We start from the raw sequence: 17,212 nt of genomic DNA, 5'->3' as shown, positions 1-17,212 counted from the left end.
ACAGCTGAGATATAAACAGGGATTGAAATTTTTCTTTGAAAATCTCTCATCCTTTGCACAGTGCTTATTTTAACCTAGTCCATTCTTTCCACCCTCTTGCAAAAGAAGTTGGGCTTCTTACTTGAATTGCCATTAAGGAGGCTCTACAGCATTTGACAGTACCTTTTATTTGCAGATAATAATCTTGATCTCCTCCCCCCATACACAGGTAGCAAATGTTCATTTGGGATTTGTCGATCAAGAACTCAGGCTTCAATGTCCTGCACTGGTTGATATGTTAGGGCAGAACTACAAAGCTCTGAAAAATGGTGTACGTGGTAGGGGCTGTATGAGCTAGGAAACAACAACTCCCAGGAGCTGAACAGGGCAGCTGCCCTTGAAAAGACAAAGCTCCTCTGTACCTCGCAGGGTCTCTGTGACCTCCTTCACTGCAGAAGGAGGACTGGAACAAACCCTGTCCCCTTCACTTGTACAGTAAGTTTCTTGTATATTCAACGTCTTCCTACAAGCAGGACCAAAGCACAGAACAATTTTCACAAGCAAAGCCTCAAAGAGACCAACCTTTTGGCTTCTGTGTTGCTCAAAAAGTAATTTGGGATTTTATCCCAGCTGCCGCTTTCTTTTTGGATGCAGTGGAAATGCTCAGGCTCTGGGGGACAGTTTATGTCAATCTTTTTTTTTTTTTTTTTTTTTTTCTCCAGAAGTATTGCAGGTTAAACTTGGGGCCTAACAACCTTGACAACATCCCTTTAAATTTTTTAGACGAGTCTTTGAGTAGCATTATGAGTAGCATTGAGTAGCATTATGGGACCTGATGGTACGTAACCAGAACAGCCACGCCAGTAACAGGCTGTGGAAGAAGAAAAAGCCTAGAAGAAATATTTCTGGCAAAAAAAATAATAAAGAAATTTCTTCCTCTACATTAGTGTAAGGAATTGCAGATGGTGAAATACTTTGATTAACCACAAGGCAGGGTTTACACAAGGGCCATATTCACTTGAGACAGCAGCGTAGCATCATAAGGTCACACTCATTTTTCTGCTTGGAGAGCCATACTGACAGCTGAAAAAACTGAAAATCATCTTATTAGAAGCGAAGTTGCCTTTACATCCTACTTTCTGTACTTCTTTGCTATCAGGCTTCTTGATGGGGATCACCTGTATGAAGTCAAAATTTCCACTGGAGTCCACCTGTGCCTCCCTTTATGGGCTGAAAGCATCCCGCAGCCAGCTGTGATACCAACCTGCTGGTGAAGAAGCTGTGCTGGTATCTTGCAGGCAGAGAAGCAGCAGTCTAATACTGCAAGTGCCTCTGGAAAAAAAATCTCCCAGCAAAGAATTAAAAGTACATCAGAAAGAGAATAAAGAGTTCATTATTAATAGATTATTTGCAAATATTTTCTGAGTGTCATCAGCTGTTTACCGGGGAATGGCTTTTTAATAGCATTCATAAAATATAGAAAAGAAAAAAACCTGTCAGCTATATTGAAATTTTTATTACTAAAGGCGGTTATTGATATGGTTAAGAAAAAAGCAAAATCCTACTTCCAATCTTCTCTATATCTGTTTTTCCATGCCACAGTACAGTAAGTGATGGCTCAGAACGTATTCTGTACTCTTTAGCTAGCAATAAACTAGAACATTGCACTGGAAATCTTTGGTACAGTTTGCAGCAGCAGATCTGAAGACGACCTGCCCTCAGGAATGTCAGCCATGGCTCACAACCACGTATCCACAAAACAGCACAGGTCCCAAACCTCACTGATCTTGGGAGTAAAAACACCATCTGCTCTAACAGGCCTTGACTGAGTAAACAATACAGTGACTTTACAGACTTTGCCTGCTCCACTAGTGCAATGCTGGATTTCTTTTTTTTTTTTTTTCTTTAAGAGCAATACACAAGTTGAAGCCCAAGCTTTCACTTCTGCAATGAAATAACTCTCCAGAATTTAAGTATATCCCATTCCTTCATAGGGCACAAAGTCTGCTACCACATTCTACCTTCTCATTCCGCGTCAGGGAATCACAATGTTATCTATAAGCAGCGGTGACCTAATTATTAATGAGACTTTTGTAGGCTAATGGGTATCTTATACAGACAGCTTATGAAAGACCATAAATAGTAGACAAACCATTAAAAATGCATCTATTTTCACATTCTGCTAATAAGCACTATGGATCCTCACAACAGATATTTTTAAAGGAATCTGGCAAGCATTAATTTACTTTTTAACTTACTATTAATTACATTAAGCACATATTAATCCATGTTATTACAACAAAGTTTGTTCTGATTTAATTAAATATTGAGGCCTCACATGCTCTATGGAACTTGGGTATGCTGCCTAGCAAGCGCGGATTTTCTGTAAATAATTCCTCAGGAATCCTTGGTAACATTTTAAAGAGCTTGATTATGGACTACCTACCATGAGTAGATGAGTGCTTAGTTTAAATCTCACTGACATATTTTACTTCTGAATGAAACTTACAAGTTTCATACTTGGCAAGGATCAATTCAGATGATTGCATCTCATACCAAAAACTCAGCACTGGGGAGTTAATGTATGTGTTTTGTCAGAAACAGTAGGAAGTCAGGTTAGCTCAAAGCAAATAAACCAGAAAACAGGAATTTGCTTCACAGTTGAATTTGCTAGCATCTGTAGCTTTATGCTCTATGGACAAAAACGCACACAATTGTTATTTACAGTATTTCAGTGGAATCTCTCATCTGAGACTCCACCTACAGACAGAGTTTGTATTGAAACAGATTTCAATTTCGACAATGCCTTTTTTAAAAAGTATATTCCCCTCAAAATCCCATGCTTACCCAACTATTTTATATATGGTTTTACAGGTGCCTATACACTGAGTTTTGACTGGCACAATGCCTTCGGCCCTGGATGGAGAAGGAAGCTCACGTGGCTGGGTTACACCACATGTGTGATGCTGGAACGTCAGCCCCACACCTAGAGCACCTCCCCTTCACATGCTAAAGTCAGGAACTCGCAGCTGAAGTTGGAATAAGAAAATCAGCGTATAAAATTTTCTTACAGGTGACAGCCGATTCTTCCAGTTGTGTAAAGTCATGTTCGAAACAACTTCTTACATTCCCCTGCAGCTGAGGAAGACACATGGCAAGAGTGCACTAAAGTAATGAGTTACTGGGAATGGAAAATATATTTGATAATTTCTTATTCATTATTTCTTTTAGAAATTGAAACCCACTGTATCCTTTAACCAAACAATACCCAAATAAAGAGTGCCAAGAAAAAAAAAAAGTAACTTAATTAACAGTACTGGCTGAAACAGAACAGAGACTGCAAAAATGTTTTACAATCATTGATGAGCAGAAAGACATGTATCGGTCACTGGATAAGTACTGTATGATTTCCTTCACTAAATCCACCTTTCTAAGCTCAGACTGCAACATTCATGTGATAAACAGCATGTCTCACCATAAAATCTGAATTGGTTTTTCAAAAAAAGTTATTTATAACTCCCCATTCACAGCCTACTGACTGGCAGCCATCCAACCACAAAGTAATTATGTGTCTGACAATGATGATATTAAGCCCAAAGTAATAGGATAGCTTCCAGTTTTAAGGTTAAGTAAATCATGAACTGTACTTTTATGTATAAATATGTTGCTTAAAGCATTCAGGTTGTCTTTTGGCATGTTCACTTTGGTGTTTTGTTTATCACTACAAGGTATTACCTTGGCTGAAAAGCATCAGCATTTGGGACAATTTAGGATAACTAAAAACCAGTTACTGTCACTAACAATTTTTAAATAATAATTTAGAAACTAAAACATCCGTTTTTCCCCCTTGAAATACCACCTTGCATGACAATTGCATACTGCGCACACAACCATCGAAGCCCCAAGAGGAGGAGCTTTGGGAAGAAGAAATAAAAAGGGAGCTCAGAGCGAGCTGCCAATTCCTTGTCAAATGAAGCAGAGTCAGAAATACTCCAGCCTGGCTTTGTAATCCATCACCACGAACTGCAGCACTTCCTCCCCAGATTAAAAAGACAGATTCAAAGCACTGGGGAAGGAGGCAAAAGGGAAGTCAAAGTCAAGTCAATGCCGTATCAGTTAGAAAATACCAATGAAGAAGATGTGTATGCGGCGGTAGAGGCTGACAAGCTTTATGCCAGCAAGCGTCAAACATTGCCTCCCCTGGGACGTACCCTGGAAACACAAGCCTGCCAGAGAGGATCAACAAATGGTTGCCTTCCATTTTATTCTTTTTTTTTTTTTTTTCTCCTTTAAAACAGTTTCTTCACACATTTCAGCATCCCACTCAATGGGAATCAGCCTCACCAAACCACTGATGTCACTGCATACACCATGGTGTTAAACAGATCACGAGATGCTTGCAAGACACCTTATGCTGCAGAGGAACACGTTCCATCATGGTCTTCTCCCAGTCCTTAGAAAAATATCCTCTAGAGAAAGTACTTACTTCCCTAGATAAAGTTGGTAGCAGGCACAAACTGAGTCTTACCAATTAAATTAAGTCATTAGGGACAAAGATTTGGAGCTTCTTCCACTAAAATGTTCATCATTTAAGGTCCTCCTCCTCTAGGCAAGGTTTGCACAGACTAATGTGTCTCTGCTGGTTGCTGGCACAGGGGTCAAGCACACAGAAGTCACCAAACACACTGATTTAGAGGGCAGATTTATTTTCCAAAGAAGGGGAAAAAAAGATTCTCATGGCTCTTGTGGGTTGCCTAGTAGTAGCAAAACATTACTACAAAATAACACACAAATCCCCCCCAGACTAGAATGTGGAGTTTCAGACAACAGCTGAACCCTAAATCAGTAGGAGAAAACTGAAAAGCTATATTTAAAAGAGCAAAAAGCCACCAAGACTGACTATTTTATTTTTACTATTAATCCTGGTTTGACCCTTAAATGGGAAGTCAAAACTGATATTGAAGAACAGAGGAAACCAAAGTATTTTAAAGCTGCTTTTTAAGGGCAATTTTAGGATTGGCCAGCAAAGGATTAGTTTTACCACTAACAGAAAAAAAAAAAACAACAAACACTGAACTATAATTCAATTAAAAGGGAAGCAATAAAAGAGGGCGAGGGTCAATAAGGAATGTCACTTGCAAGTTTAAGGAGCACTGGGTTTTTGCTCCAGTCTCACCTGTGGAAGCCATGCTGTCAATTCTGTTGGACCTTAGAATGAAGCAGATTTGTGGTAGTGGAACAATAACCACCACTTAGGATTAAATATTTTGTTATACAGTGCTTTGTGTTTGATACGCATGTCTTTCAGGATTGTCTTCTTATTTTAGGAGGAATCTGAATTAAGAAAGATATGACATTTTTATAGGCAGGAAATTAACAGAAGCCTAATCAGCCTCTAAGACAAGGAAATGTAAACCAAGCACCCAGCTACCGACCCCTTCCCTTGCTTCTTTTAAAGCATGCAGATTTATCCTCATTACGGGATTCGAAACAGCACTCGCTCTGCTTAGTAATGTCATCTTTGTGCCATTTGCAGACAAACCCAATGCTCGCTAGAACAGGCACCAAAAAAGACACGTTCTTGCAGTCTGAAGGTTAAACTGGATTAATTTAGAAAACCTGAAAATTGATACACTATAATTTAACATGTGCTCAACATGTGTGCTCAGCAGCAACTGAAATGAAATATCTTAAACATTATCAAACGTTACATCATTAAATATAAATTAGATGGAAACAGGGGAAAGCTAAAAATTGACTAGGAGTTCAGATACTCTAAATGGCTAATATGTCCATTTTTCACCTGAAGCCCTCTCCAATACAGTTTTGCTATTAAGCAAAACCTAAAGAAAGGTAATCAATTCCAACTAAAAAGCACTTATCCTGGAATGACTGTGCGTAAGGCACTTCAAACCGCTGGCTGGCTGCCAAAGCCCAGACAACAGCTATCAATGTTTCTGACTATCACAGGAGCACAAGGGGCCATGCATAATTGACTAGAAGATGGGCTAAAACTGTGCCCAATCAGTGTGTGATCAAAAACGCGTGGAATATTCAGCGCCACTTGATTACATGGAGGCACGTCCTTTCACTCTCCTCATGAAATCTCTTCAAGGTCCAGAGTACTGTAATAAGATCATTACTGTCAAGCGGTACGAATCGCAGGCAATGAGTCTTGGGATAGGAAGTCATACTTCACAAGCTCCTCTGGTCTTTTTTTTTTTTTTTTTTTTTTTTTTTGTATTTTACTGCGTGTTGAGGCAGCAAGGCGACGAGGTGACAGATAATGATCACATCACTGTGTGGCAACTAGAAAGGCACTTTTAAGAAAGAGCACAGAGAAATCAGCTTAAGAGAAACTCAAACTTTTTTTTTGCTTTTTTTTTTTCCCTCAAAAATTAAATAGAATTAAACTGTGCAGTATTCTCCTTTCATGAATTGTGATTTAATGTCATTGAATTTAATCATTTGATAGATTTTCATATTACACCAAAGCCTATTACCTCACAGACAAACGGCCAATTTCCTCCATCTCACACTCACAAAAGAATCCTTTATTAAATTTTTTTTGGGGGGTGGGGGGGGAAAGTGTTGGAAAATGTCAATGATGAGGTCTGTTGAAGTTTTCTTTTTACCTACTCCTTTCACTGGAGTTGCACACTACATGCAATGCATAACATCTCTCAGAAGTAGCCTATCTCTATAAAGAGAAAGGTGGAGGGACTGAAAACAGTAGATTAAAGCACAGAGTATAAAACAAACATACAGCAAGCTAACTGCTAGCATCTCATGCACAGCATGTGTATCTACACTATAGACTTCAGACGGAAAGAAAGTATTTGCTCACAGACTTTGACAGCTAATTTAAGGCAAACATTTGATTAAAACTTGAAAAAACAACATGGGTTTGAAATGACTGACCGGTCAGGAGCTGGAATTAAAAGGAGGTCTACATTACCGTTAAGGGTTGCCTTGCAAATAAATGTGTGACACTAACAGCAAACAGCATAAAAACTGGAATTGCTCCAGTTCTGCTTTTTTCCAAATGGTTAAGGCTGCTGTGACTGCACAACAATCTACAGCAAAGCAAATCCCGCACCACAGCTCCCGCCTGGCATCTCACTTTCAGGAACCCACCCTCCAGTGCCGGTTTGTACCTTTCCAACAAACACCATTTGGAGACTGCACCGGAGGGCAAGACGCGATGCCAGGCTCCACACAGCCCAGCACGTCGTGCTGCACGAAGGCACGGCAATGACTCGCTCCATGACAGTGCAAGAACCGGGTGTGCACAGCAATCGTGAGCACACAGAGCTGCCACTGCAAGGCGGGGTCCAGGGCAGGCTGAATACACCCAGCTCACCCCGACCTACCCTGAAAACCACTGTGTGTGGGGATTAACATTTGTTACTGCACAGAAGTGAGAAACGCTTCACGGCCCACTGCGGTTCCTCGGGCCTAGCGCGAGGAGGCTGAGTACACCAGGCGCACCTGAGGGCACTCAATGCTCAGCCCTACCAGTGTGCCGAGTAACACTGTATACTCCTCCATGCTTATCCATAACTGACTAAATAACCTATGTTTTAGTTCTATTATTTAGTTCTATTTATTATTTAATAGATGACTAACTTCTGGATTTTAGGTTCTGTTGTGTGTGCGCCCCTTGATTCCCAGTTCTTCGTAGCATAATGCCAAGAGCATGTTTGCCCCACCTAGGGCTAGATCAGACCCACTGACTACATTCCCCCTTGAATTCCAGGTTTGAAATATACATGGCCAACCTCCACAATCAAACCATTGTCATTAATTTCATATTACAAGCTATAAACAAAAAAGCATGCCTGTAATACACCCTGTGCCTTCTAAGGCAAACTTCAATTTAACAAAGAATGCTGTGAGGAAGCAGGGGACACTAAGGGCCACCACAGATCACAGCATGAGGTCCATCTAGTCTGCTGTGCTTTAATCAGCAACTAGTAGGGGATACCTACAGAAAAGAACAGCACATATACAGCAATATGCACCCTGATATACCTTCCATGGCAGTATGCAGTTTGGGGACATCCTGGGGGAGGCTGTAATATTCATTTTAATAGACCTTCAGGTATTTTTCTTTATCATATTTGTCTGATCTAGTACAGACAGTAGTTGTGTTTCAGCTGCTTAAGGTCCTCTGAATGAAATTGCTTAGGACTTCCAAACAAGCTGATGAACCCAAATACACAGAAAGCTGAGGACAAGGAGTTTTTAATAAACTAAATCTTTCTTCCATACCAAAATAGCCTGTTCAGTTAAATTGAGACACCTTGGCTCAAGACTTCATGTATGTGGTGAGTTGAAGCTAAGTTATATTTAATACAATGACTTTTTTTTCCCCCCCCCATTTATTATACCTTCCTAACAGATAATCATCTTGGTTTATATTTTTTAGGAATTTTAACTTAGGTATATAGATTCATAATGAAATTACACAGTCTTACTCTCTGGAAAAATAGGCAAATAACTTTCAGAATAAACACGTAACAAAATGGGACTAACTTCTGGAGCAGTATTAATATCTTACAAGTACTTCTGGGCATATTGTAAAACACCATCTTGTGAACATCAGGAACCTTCTTCCTAATCAAGCTCTCCATCTCAGGCTGACAGAATAGCTCTAAGAGAGACACTCATTACCTGAAGCCAGTAAAACACTAGGGTGTCACTTGGTTCCTTTCACTTTTAAAGCTACTTAAAGCTTCTCCTTTTCCAGAGAAACTAAGCCATAACACAGCGCAGCACTTACACTGAGGATACACAGTGTAAGGATACCTCTGTCATCACAACATAGCACACCTACTGCACTGAGAGTGGGGCCATTTTTCATCGAAATGTAGGAAAAAAATAAGCTTTATCTGTCTCCAGATACCCAGATACACCAGTGCGTACAATCACCACCAGTTCATTCTGGGCCTCGTCCTTTCCAGAATCCTCTTTTCTGCTGACCACCACTGCGCCACTTCTCCTTTCAAGCAGGTAGGCGGAACATGCAGCCTCTTCCGACCCTGAGCTAGCAGCAGTTTTAAAGAGAAGAAGGAATCTTTCAACTTGTTTAGCCTGCAATGAAGTAGGTTAAAACAATAGATGAGCTTCACCTCCCTTGTCTTTCACTCCTCAGCATCAACATAAATGTCTTTCAGCAGCAAACCTTTCATGTCAGATAGGCTGTGACGACTAAGGCTGAAGGTTTCCCAACAAGTGACCTTTATGCCTTGGTTGAAAGCAAGTCTCTGAAGATTCGGTCTAGATTTTATTAATTTCTGCCCTCCTGTTTCTCAGGTGTACAGCAATTGTCCAGTGCTGTATCTCCTACGAGGCAGTGAATGAAGTTACTGATGAACAGTGGAATTGCAACTAAAGGATGTTTTGACACTGAATAGGTGGTAACCTCTGAGACAGCTCCTGTATGCTTAAATCAAAACAAGCTTTTGGCATTACAGACAACACATATGATCACATCCTGTTGATTAAATTCCCACATAGACAGAAAAAATGCAGTTAGATATTGTGCTGGTTTTTGCCTCATTTTTTAGTACTATGTAAAACCAACATTGCAGTCAAAATGCCCCTTTTGTATCAATCTCACTTCAAATACTGCAGAACAGCGCTCTTTCTGAAAACTATGGAACATTTACTTCATAAACTTCAGGCACTTAAGAGACCAGAAATAGAAACAAATTGCTCTCACCAACCGTGCATCACGAGATGCATATAAATACTGTGTAACAGGACTGAAACCCACTACTCCCGTGCACGACATGGGTCTGCACTTCTTTTTTTTTTTTTTGAGAGGAGAAAATCTTGTTAAGATATCACTACGTGCAGTGTAACTGCAAACAAACAGGCATGGAAACAATTAAGGAGCAAATGATCTCCTCTGCTGAGCTGTCCCCAGTCTTGACCCTGGGCTGCTGCTACCAGCACAGGCTGAGCACTCAGGTGAGGTGCCGGGGGGGCTGTGCAGCCTGCATGGACCGACAACTACATTACTAACAGCTTTCTTGACCTAGCTTTAATTAACATTCATATGTCCACATGTAGGGCACTGGAATATTTGGAGAGTAAAGGCGAGAACTCCCCCTTAATGCCAAGTTTTAGTTCATTTTCATGTTTAGCCATCTCAGTGTCTCCAGACAAGTATCAAAAACATTTCTTCTTACTGAAATAACACTTCCATGAACACCTCCGTATCTACTCCTATTGCACACTGGGTTGTAATTAATTATATGTAATTTACAGGAACCAGGTAAAGTAACGAGGATGACAAGATTACCAGGAGTAACTTTTGTGGAGTTCCTACATAGCAACAACTATTTACTTGTACAACCTTAGCAGTATACTTAATTACCCTTCAACAAACTGGAAAGAGCTTTTACTTGAAGTTTTGGTGGCAGCATTACTTGAAGCAATGCAATCCATCTAACAGATTTGTTCCAAAGGTTACAAACTCTTTAATAGGTGAGTAGCTTTGCCCTCGTTGCAGCTGCAGGTCAAGATACTACATCTCACATCTTCCTTCCAGAGAACAGGGAGTGACGATGCTGTGACTCTTTGTGCTTGAAAGGTTTCTGAACATGCTGTCCTCTGACAATGTCAGAAGGTTTCTTCCAGACCATAAAAGGCCAGGAAGAAAAATAAAGAGCACGAAGTAAAATATATATTCCTTTGTCATGGTTCTTAATTCAACGGATTATAAATAAATATTAGCATTAACAGTGCCAAGTCCAGCTGTCAAATGAAGGATCTACTCTCCCACAAACACTACAGCTCATTGTTTTCAGCTGTTCCATGCAGGTCTCAGAGGTGTCTCCACTAGATTTCCAGAATTCCCAACTAACGCTTGTGTATACACGGACAGAGATATTTCCATTTAGCTCAGTGTAACCACAGCACACTGAACAGAACTCTGCACCCGAGGGAAGTACGTTAAAACTGTCTGGAGGAGACTATGCACTGACCTGTTTACAGAGCCAAGCATATTTAGATCAGTTCCACAAACAACACCAGCAGGTAAATCATGGGGAAGCTTGAAGGATTAGACTAAAGAAAGCTTAGGGTGAGAAGCTGCAGGTAAAATGCACACTTTTTTTTTTTCATGCATCATATACTACACAGTCAGTTAACTGCTATATTGCTTTCAATTTACACAAAATGTCAATTTTTCAGCTGTTATACAGTTTCCAGACACAAACACTAAGACCTGCATTTCCCTGTTTTGCTTTGCCATTCTGGTTTTGGAATGCCTGAAAAAGGACAAGTCATCCGGGGAATACAGTGCTGTCTCCCTTGGCTTTTTGCACATTGTCTTACCCTTCTGGACTCAAGTCCCCCCTCAACTGACACACTAGATGAAAGCAGTGAAGTTTTTTGCTTATTGCTGAAAGTACGAAGGTCCGACTAAGCCCTATTTTTGCAGAAAACAAATAAACGTATTTTCATTTCAAATGCAACTATCTCATTTTCAATGCTCCCTGAGATTCAGGTAACAAGAACTACTTCAGTGTTATAAAACATGGTGGAGAAGAACACAAGCTTTTCAAATACATATATTAGTTTACCATAGGAAAACAAAACCCAGAATTTATCAGTAAACTTGGGTTCATCCTAAGTTACCAGCCAGGAAGTGTACACCTAGGGCTAGACTGCAGGGATCAGAGAAGCAGAGGGAAAAACAATCACTTCTACAAGGGGCAGAGAACAAACCATCTTTGTGTAGAGAAAACAGCTCTAAAAAGAAACATAAAAGGACTCTCCTTGTCCTTCACATGTTCTTTAGAAACCAGTGATAAAGAATGTGGAACATGGATTTGCAGAGAAACTACAGGGTTTGGAAAGTTTACCAAGCCACTAATCACATTTATTACTCTACCATCAATTCCTTTTTCTCAGGCTATGTCTGCACAAAGGGGAATGCCAAGCTATACTTACTTTGCCTACACTGCTGGGAAAGAAGATAAATTAAGGGCACCGTGCCTGCAGCTGATTTGGATCTGCCTGACTCAAGAAACGTGTTCACCCATCTACCTGGACACAGTCAGACAGCTCCCTATAACAGATCGAAAATTTGGCCACATTGGCCAGCTCTAATCATGGAAACACTTGCAAAGCATTGATCATCCAAGACTCGATGATACCATGCCTTGAGCTTTCTATAGCTCTTGAAATGGGCTTTCTGCAGCTCCAACATGGATTGAAAGTGGGCAGGTTGAAGCTGCCATAGCCATGAAGTCTTAAAAGACAGATCCTAACAGGAGTAAGAAAAATAAAACATTGGCAAATATCTTTCTGTGAAGAGTACTTACAGGAAAGCTTTTCATTTTTTCTAGTTGTTTTCAAGCTGAAAAACGTTCCTATTATCACTGGCTGTTCCATATCTGCGGTAGCACAAGGGTACCAAAACAGACCAGGCTCTGAGCAGCTATTCCTCTTTGAAACACAGCACTGTACAATCCTGCTCTGAGCAAGTATAGACAGCATGGTGGGAAAAACACTGTTGGTTTCTGGCACCTTGCCTAATGTAAGCATTCCTGCTGTTACCCTCAAAAACAGAGGATTTTTTTTCAGTGACAAGTCTTGTATAGAGAAATAAAAAACCCTTCTCTCTGGGTTTCATTGCACTTGGGAAAATTTCACAAGAACCCGATTTTCCAAAATAGGAGTTGAGTTTTAATTTTCACCCAACTGCAGCACAACTGTTTGAGCATTCTTGTTGCTGCAATCTTCTTCCTAGAAAACCAGTAGGAAGAGAAATAAAGTAACGTGGAAGAATAAATCCTAGGAAGAGAGGGCTGTGCATCTGCAGATAGCGTGGAGAAAGATTCGGCATAATCTTTATGGAAGGGTATAAAAGAGACAAGCATCAGTCCTTGGAGTGGCTGACTAATACCACTCTGGGCACACTAGTGTCCATCATCACGATACCTGAATACTCGGGCAGAGGTCAACAATCAAAGCAGGCACGTTAAAGAAGAAAAAAAGACTGACAAATGTAGCAGAATTGCTACAGTTTGCTGAAGACCAGGTTTGAACCTGACCGAACCTCCCTGAAGCTCTGCTACAGACAGAAATGCAGGAACCCAGAAGAACCCTGTTTGAAAGCTGACACTTGGAAGATGCCTGGGCTCAAAGGAAAGCAACATAAAAACTACAATTACCCAAAATCATTTAACTCTGGCCCACTATAACTGCCTGATAACACCAGGCAGGTAACACCAGCAGAATCCTCCTCCTCCTATTCACAGTGAGCTCAGGATTTCCAGAATGAAGGAAAGAAGGAAGATGTAGCTCTTCCACCATTATCAACACACCTTTCTGCACCCCATGTTCACTAAGTTACCTGCCTTATCTCAGAAACTTGATCAGAGTTGCCAAGGCTAAGCATGCATCTCTCAGAGCATTGGCCTTAAACTGCTTAATTTGGATCAGTCTGCAAAACTGCAGCAATCCAAACACCTAGGAGGGCTTAAATCTATGGCCTACTGCAATTGTGGAGGAAAAAAAAAAAAATCAAAATGGAAATCTGTCAGGTCACTGGGGAGATTTCTAGATAAGCATGGAAGAAAAGAGAAACTCAGCCTTTCCTGAGAAAAGCCTGAATTACCGACCTGAAAACTACTTCACATCACAGGACAGTCATGAAAATGTTACTTTCCCCACCTTGGAGAAAAATGTATCACAACCTGAAGCATCTGACTACCCTGCCCTAGCAGCAGGCTGGCTTGTGACACAGGTTGTCCCGGGACTGGAAGTATTCCCATTGCTCAGCGTCACTGCAACCTCAGAGAGGTCAACACTACCACTATGGTCAACGACAAAGGCTACCAAACATGACTCTTGGCCTGCACTAACATGAGCACCAGAAAATAAAGATGAACTGTCACTAACAAAGGTTGCAAGCAGCCACATGCCAGAACTTGAAAGAAAAAACAAACAAACAAAAAAAACACCCACAAAACGAAACAACAAAACCACCTCTCCGTTCTTTGTTAGTCTTTATAGAAAGTACTTTATGGGCATCTACAACATGTACTCGTTTTTCTGAGACACCCTTCTCAAAGGGCAGGGAGCTCAAGCAGGTGTCACTGCTTCTCTTTCGCTGTTGGCAGATAATGCTGGTTGTCCTAACCATCTCCTCTAACCTTGCTATGAATTCAAAGGCCAGGAAGATTAGTCACCTGTTGAAGGTGCCCAGAGTTCCTCTCAATGATCTTGTGGCCATCAGTAGCTTTTCACTGGGTTGTGTTCTGAGATATTTTAAAGATAAAAGAATTTAATAACCACTGTGGCCCACCCAAGACAGCTTAAAACCACTCAGGCAGCTGTGAACCCCAAAGGGTGCCCATGGCAGAAGACACGCGGCACGATGGGGCAGGTCAATGAAAGCTAACGTGCTAATGTCAAGATAGAGAGGCTGTAATAGCAGATGTCAGCACTCATGGCTACTTTTAAGAACCGCCCATGTAAGATTTGGTGTTGCTTATCATTTAGTCCTTGCCCTTCTGAAAGCATGTTTATCCCATTTATATGAAGTGAGGCAGTTTTGTAAAGTTATTGTAAAAGGATTTCAGACCAGCATGTTAAGATGCTGGAAGAGAAGGAGAAGAGGAAGAGAAAACAGACAGATAAAGGAGCCCTGTACTCCTCACTCCAATCAGAAGAGGGATTTCAGGGCAAGGTGCACAACAACTGCAAATCCCCGACTGCTTGCTGTGCTTCAAAAGTCTCCCTGCAGACCAGGACCACACAGGCTCAGGCTCCAGTGACTTGTGAAAATAAGCTCACCAGGAGAAAGAAAACATACATGCATTAACTACTTAGAAAGAGATTTTCAAAGGCTTTTGATACCCAGCTGGTCTTGATTCATATTGACTTCCACAAAATACTCGTGGACAAATGGTGAGTGCTCTGAAAAATCCCCTCTGTAACTTGCCATTGAGGTATGAAAATAAGTGGTGTAAAGGGGATTGTTAAAAAAAGGATAAATTAAAAATGGAAGTTTAAAATAAAATTTGGCTGCAGGCCATAACTAGGGGGAAACTAACAGTAAAGATAGTTAAATGACTGGAAAGAGAACACAACAGGAGCCATTATGAAAAAGGCTGTTTTTTTTTTTTTTTTAAAAGGATTTGTATAGATAGTTGAGGAAATAAATTCTGTATGTGATAGAAGTGCAATTGGGAAATTAAATAAATGGAAAATAAGGATGACTAAGTAGTAGTTAACATGCCCCTTCTCAGTTGTATACTATTATCACATCTATTTTTAATGCCTCTTCAGCTGTCTGCAATTGTCATCCTTTTTTCAGAACTTGTTCCAACACTCTTTGATACTGAATTTGCTGTTTTTTTATATTTTTTTATTTTTTATTTTTTTACTCTCCAATGCTTACAACCACATCTTTTTCTTACTTAACACTCCCCTTTTTCCAACAAGGTTATTCCATTGTCTCCCTTTTTCATCTCTCCTTATATGTTGACTCCCCAGTTTCTGAGCTTTCCAACTACCCTTGTTCATCTTTTTTTCTGGAGCTCTTTTGGCTGAATCCTAGCATGTTTCTTTTCTTCTTTTCTAAAGATACAAGCATGTTTTATATCATACCTGGCCACTGTACACATTGTTACTCCTTCAGAAAGGCATTGAACAGCTATAGCAGTGCTCATGTTGGAAATAGTAAGCTAAACTAAGGGAAAAAAAGAAGTTCTTTTTGGCTTTTGCTTTCTGGTTCTTATAAAAGAACCCAAACATTTAAACTCTCCCCTTTCCTTTTTATCCTCAAATAACATAATCTTTCCCTGAGCAGCTGAATATTCAAACAATAAGGGGCATCAGAAGCATTCACAATTCTAGAGCACAAGATGTGTCTAAGCAGAAGAGGTAACACTAGATTTAATAACACTGAGAAAATATACAAATTCTAATATGATGTATAGGCTATTGAGTGAATCTGACTTCTTTCTTTTTAAACCTTACAAGTATGCCTGTACCTTACCTTTACCACTAATGATGCTCCGTATCAGCCTGGGGAGACTTTTTTTTTAATTAAAAAAATTGTTTCCAAACATGTTTCAGACAGCAGAATTTGCTGTCACGCGACATATCACTGAGCTTCATCATTAGAAGATCCGTCTTTAATTTATCTGTTTAAATATAATTGTTTAACTTCTGTATGCAAAACCAACAACACAGTTGGGTCGTACTTAACAATGCCCTTTGGAATAAATGACAAAATATTATCTAAATTGAGACCTTCCAGTAAGCTTACCTTCAGCTGTGCCTGAGATACCATCAGCTTTGAAATTGCTGGTGCTTTTCTTCCTGCGATGTTTCTTTCTGTTGGCATGAGGTGAAGGAGGCGGATCGAGTTTGGGGCTGGTTGTACTGGATATACTTGGGCTTGAACACACAGAATCTCCTAACCCGGTATCTGCAGTTTGGGAAAAAAAAAAAAATAAATAAATAAAAAGGAAAAATACTGCATCACTTAAATTAATGATTCTAGAATCCAAGATATAACTCCTTACTATCTGTTAGCAGCTAACCTCTTGAGCTCTTTGACTTCCAGTGACTACAGGAGAGCCTCTAACAATATCCATTACTTTTGCAAAAAGGTACAGATACGCAACTTGGAAATCAGTTTATTACTTTCAATTGCTCTTTCTTACAAAAATCTTACTAACCCTCAAATTTACTCATGTAGTGCTAGGACATTTTAATACAAAATGGTACAGAGTCACCACAACAACCACTGTACGCTCACTATCTGCTTCTGTTTAATATTAGAGACAGACACACAAAGATGAGGTGGTAGAAATAATCAAGATGGAAAAACAACTCTCTTTTTCCATATGTGCAACTCACATATGCGTGGTAAAATTAATATTGTGTAGTAACAGGTCACTTATTACATGCTCCCAATAAGCAAAAAACCCCACGTTCAGTAGCTTGTTTAGCTTCCCACTGTATTTTCTATGGTAGCACAACATAGCACAGTTTTAAGACCTAATGACCAAGTAATTTTCACCCATCCCCACGAAGTAGCCCATACAACCAAATAAATATGAAAGGCTGATGATGCCTCTTGCTCATCAGCAGAGACCCGCAGTCGACTCCCTGGCCCATGTAATGGCTGGTAGTAATACACTATAGTAACACCTGAGTAGCACAAAATAAAATGACCTCCCTGGGGCCACAGCAT

The 17,212-nt window shown here is 40.2% G+C and overlaps 1 protein-coding gene across 12 annotated transcripts in view; it reads right to left on the bottom strand.

Moving 5' to 3' along the window:
• AGAP1 (ArfGAP with GTPase domain, ankyrin repeat and PH domain 1) overlaps positions 1-17,212 on the bottom strand; it is a 362,269-nt gene that overhangs the window by 78,053 nt on the left and 267,004 nt on the right. For all 12 annotated transcript variants that reach the window (XM_038182545.2, XM_038182547.2, XM_038182549.2 and 9 more), the window contains one exon: positions 16,280-16,441. In XM_038182545.2, the coding sequence (XP_038038473.1) occupies positions 16,280-16,441 (162 nt within the window). The remainder of the gene's footprint in view (positions 1-16,279; positions 16,442-17,212) is intronic.

The sequence above is a fragment of the Anas platyrhynchos genome, chromosome 7 (genome assembly GCF_047663525.1).
Source record: "Anas platyrhynchos isolate ZD024472 breed Pekin duck chromosome 7, IASCAAS_PekinDuck_T2T, whole genome shotgun sequence".
In the NCBI taxonomy this organism is placed as follows: domain Eukaryota; kingdom Metazoa; phylum Chordata; class Aves; order Anseriformes; family Anatidae; genus Anas; species Anas platyrhynchos.
This window is presented reverse-complemented; position numbering and strand designations above follow the sequence as displayed.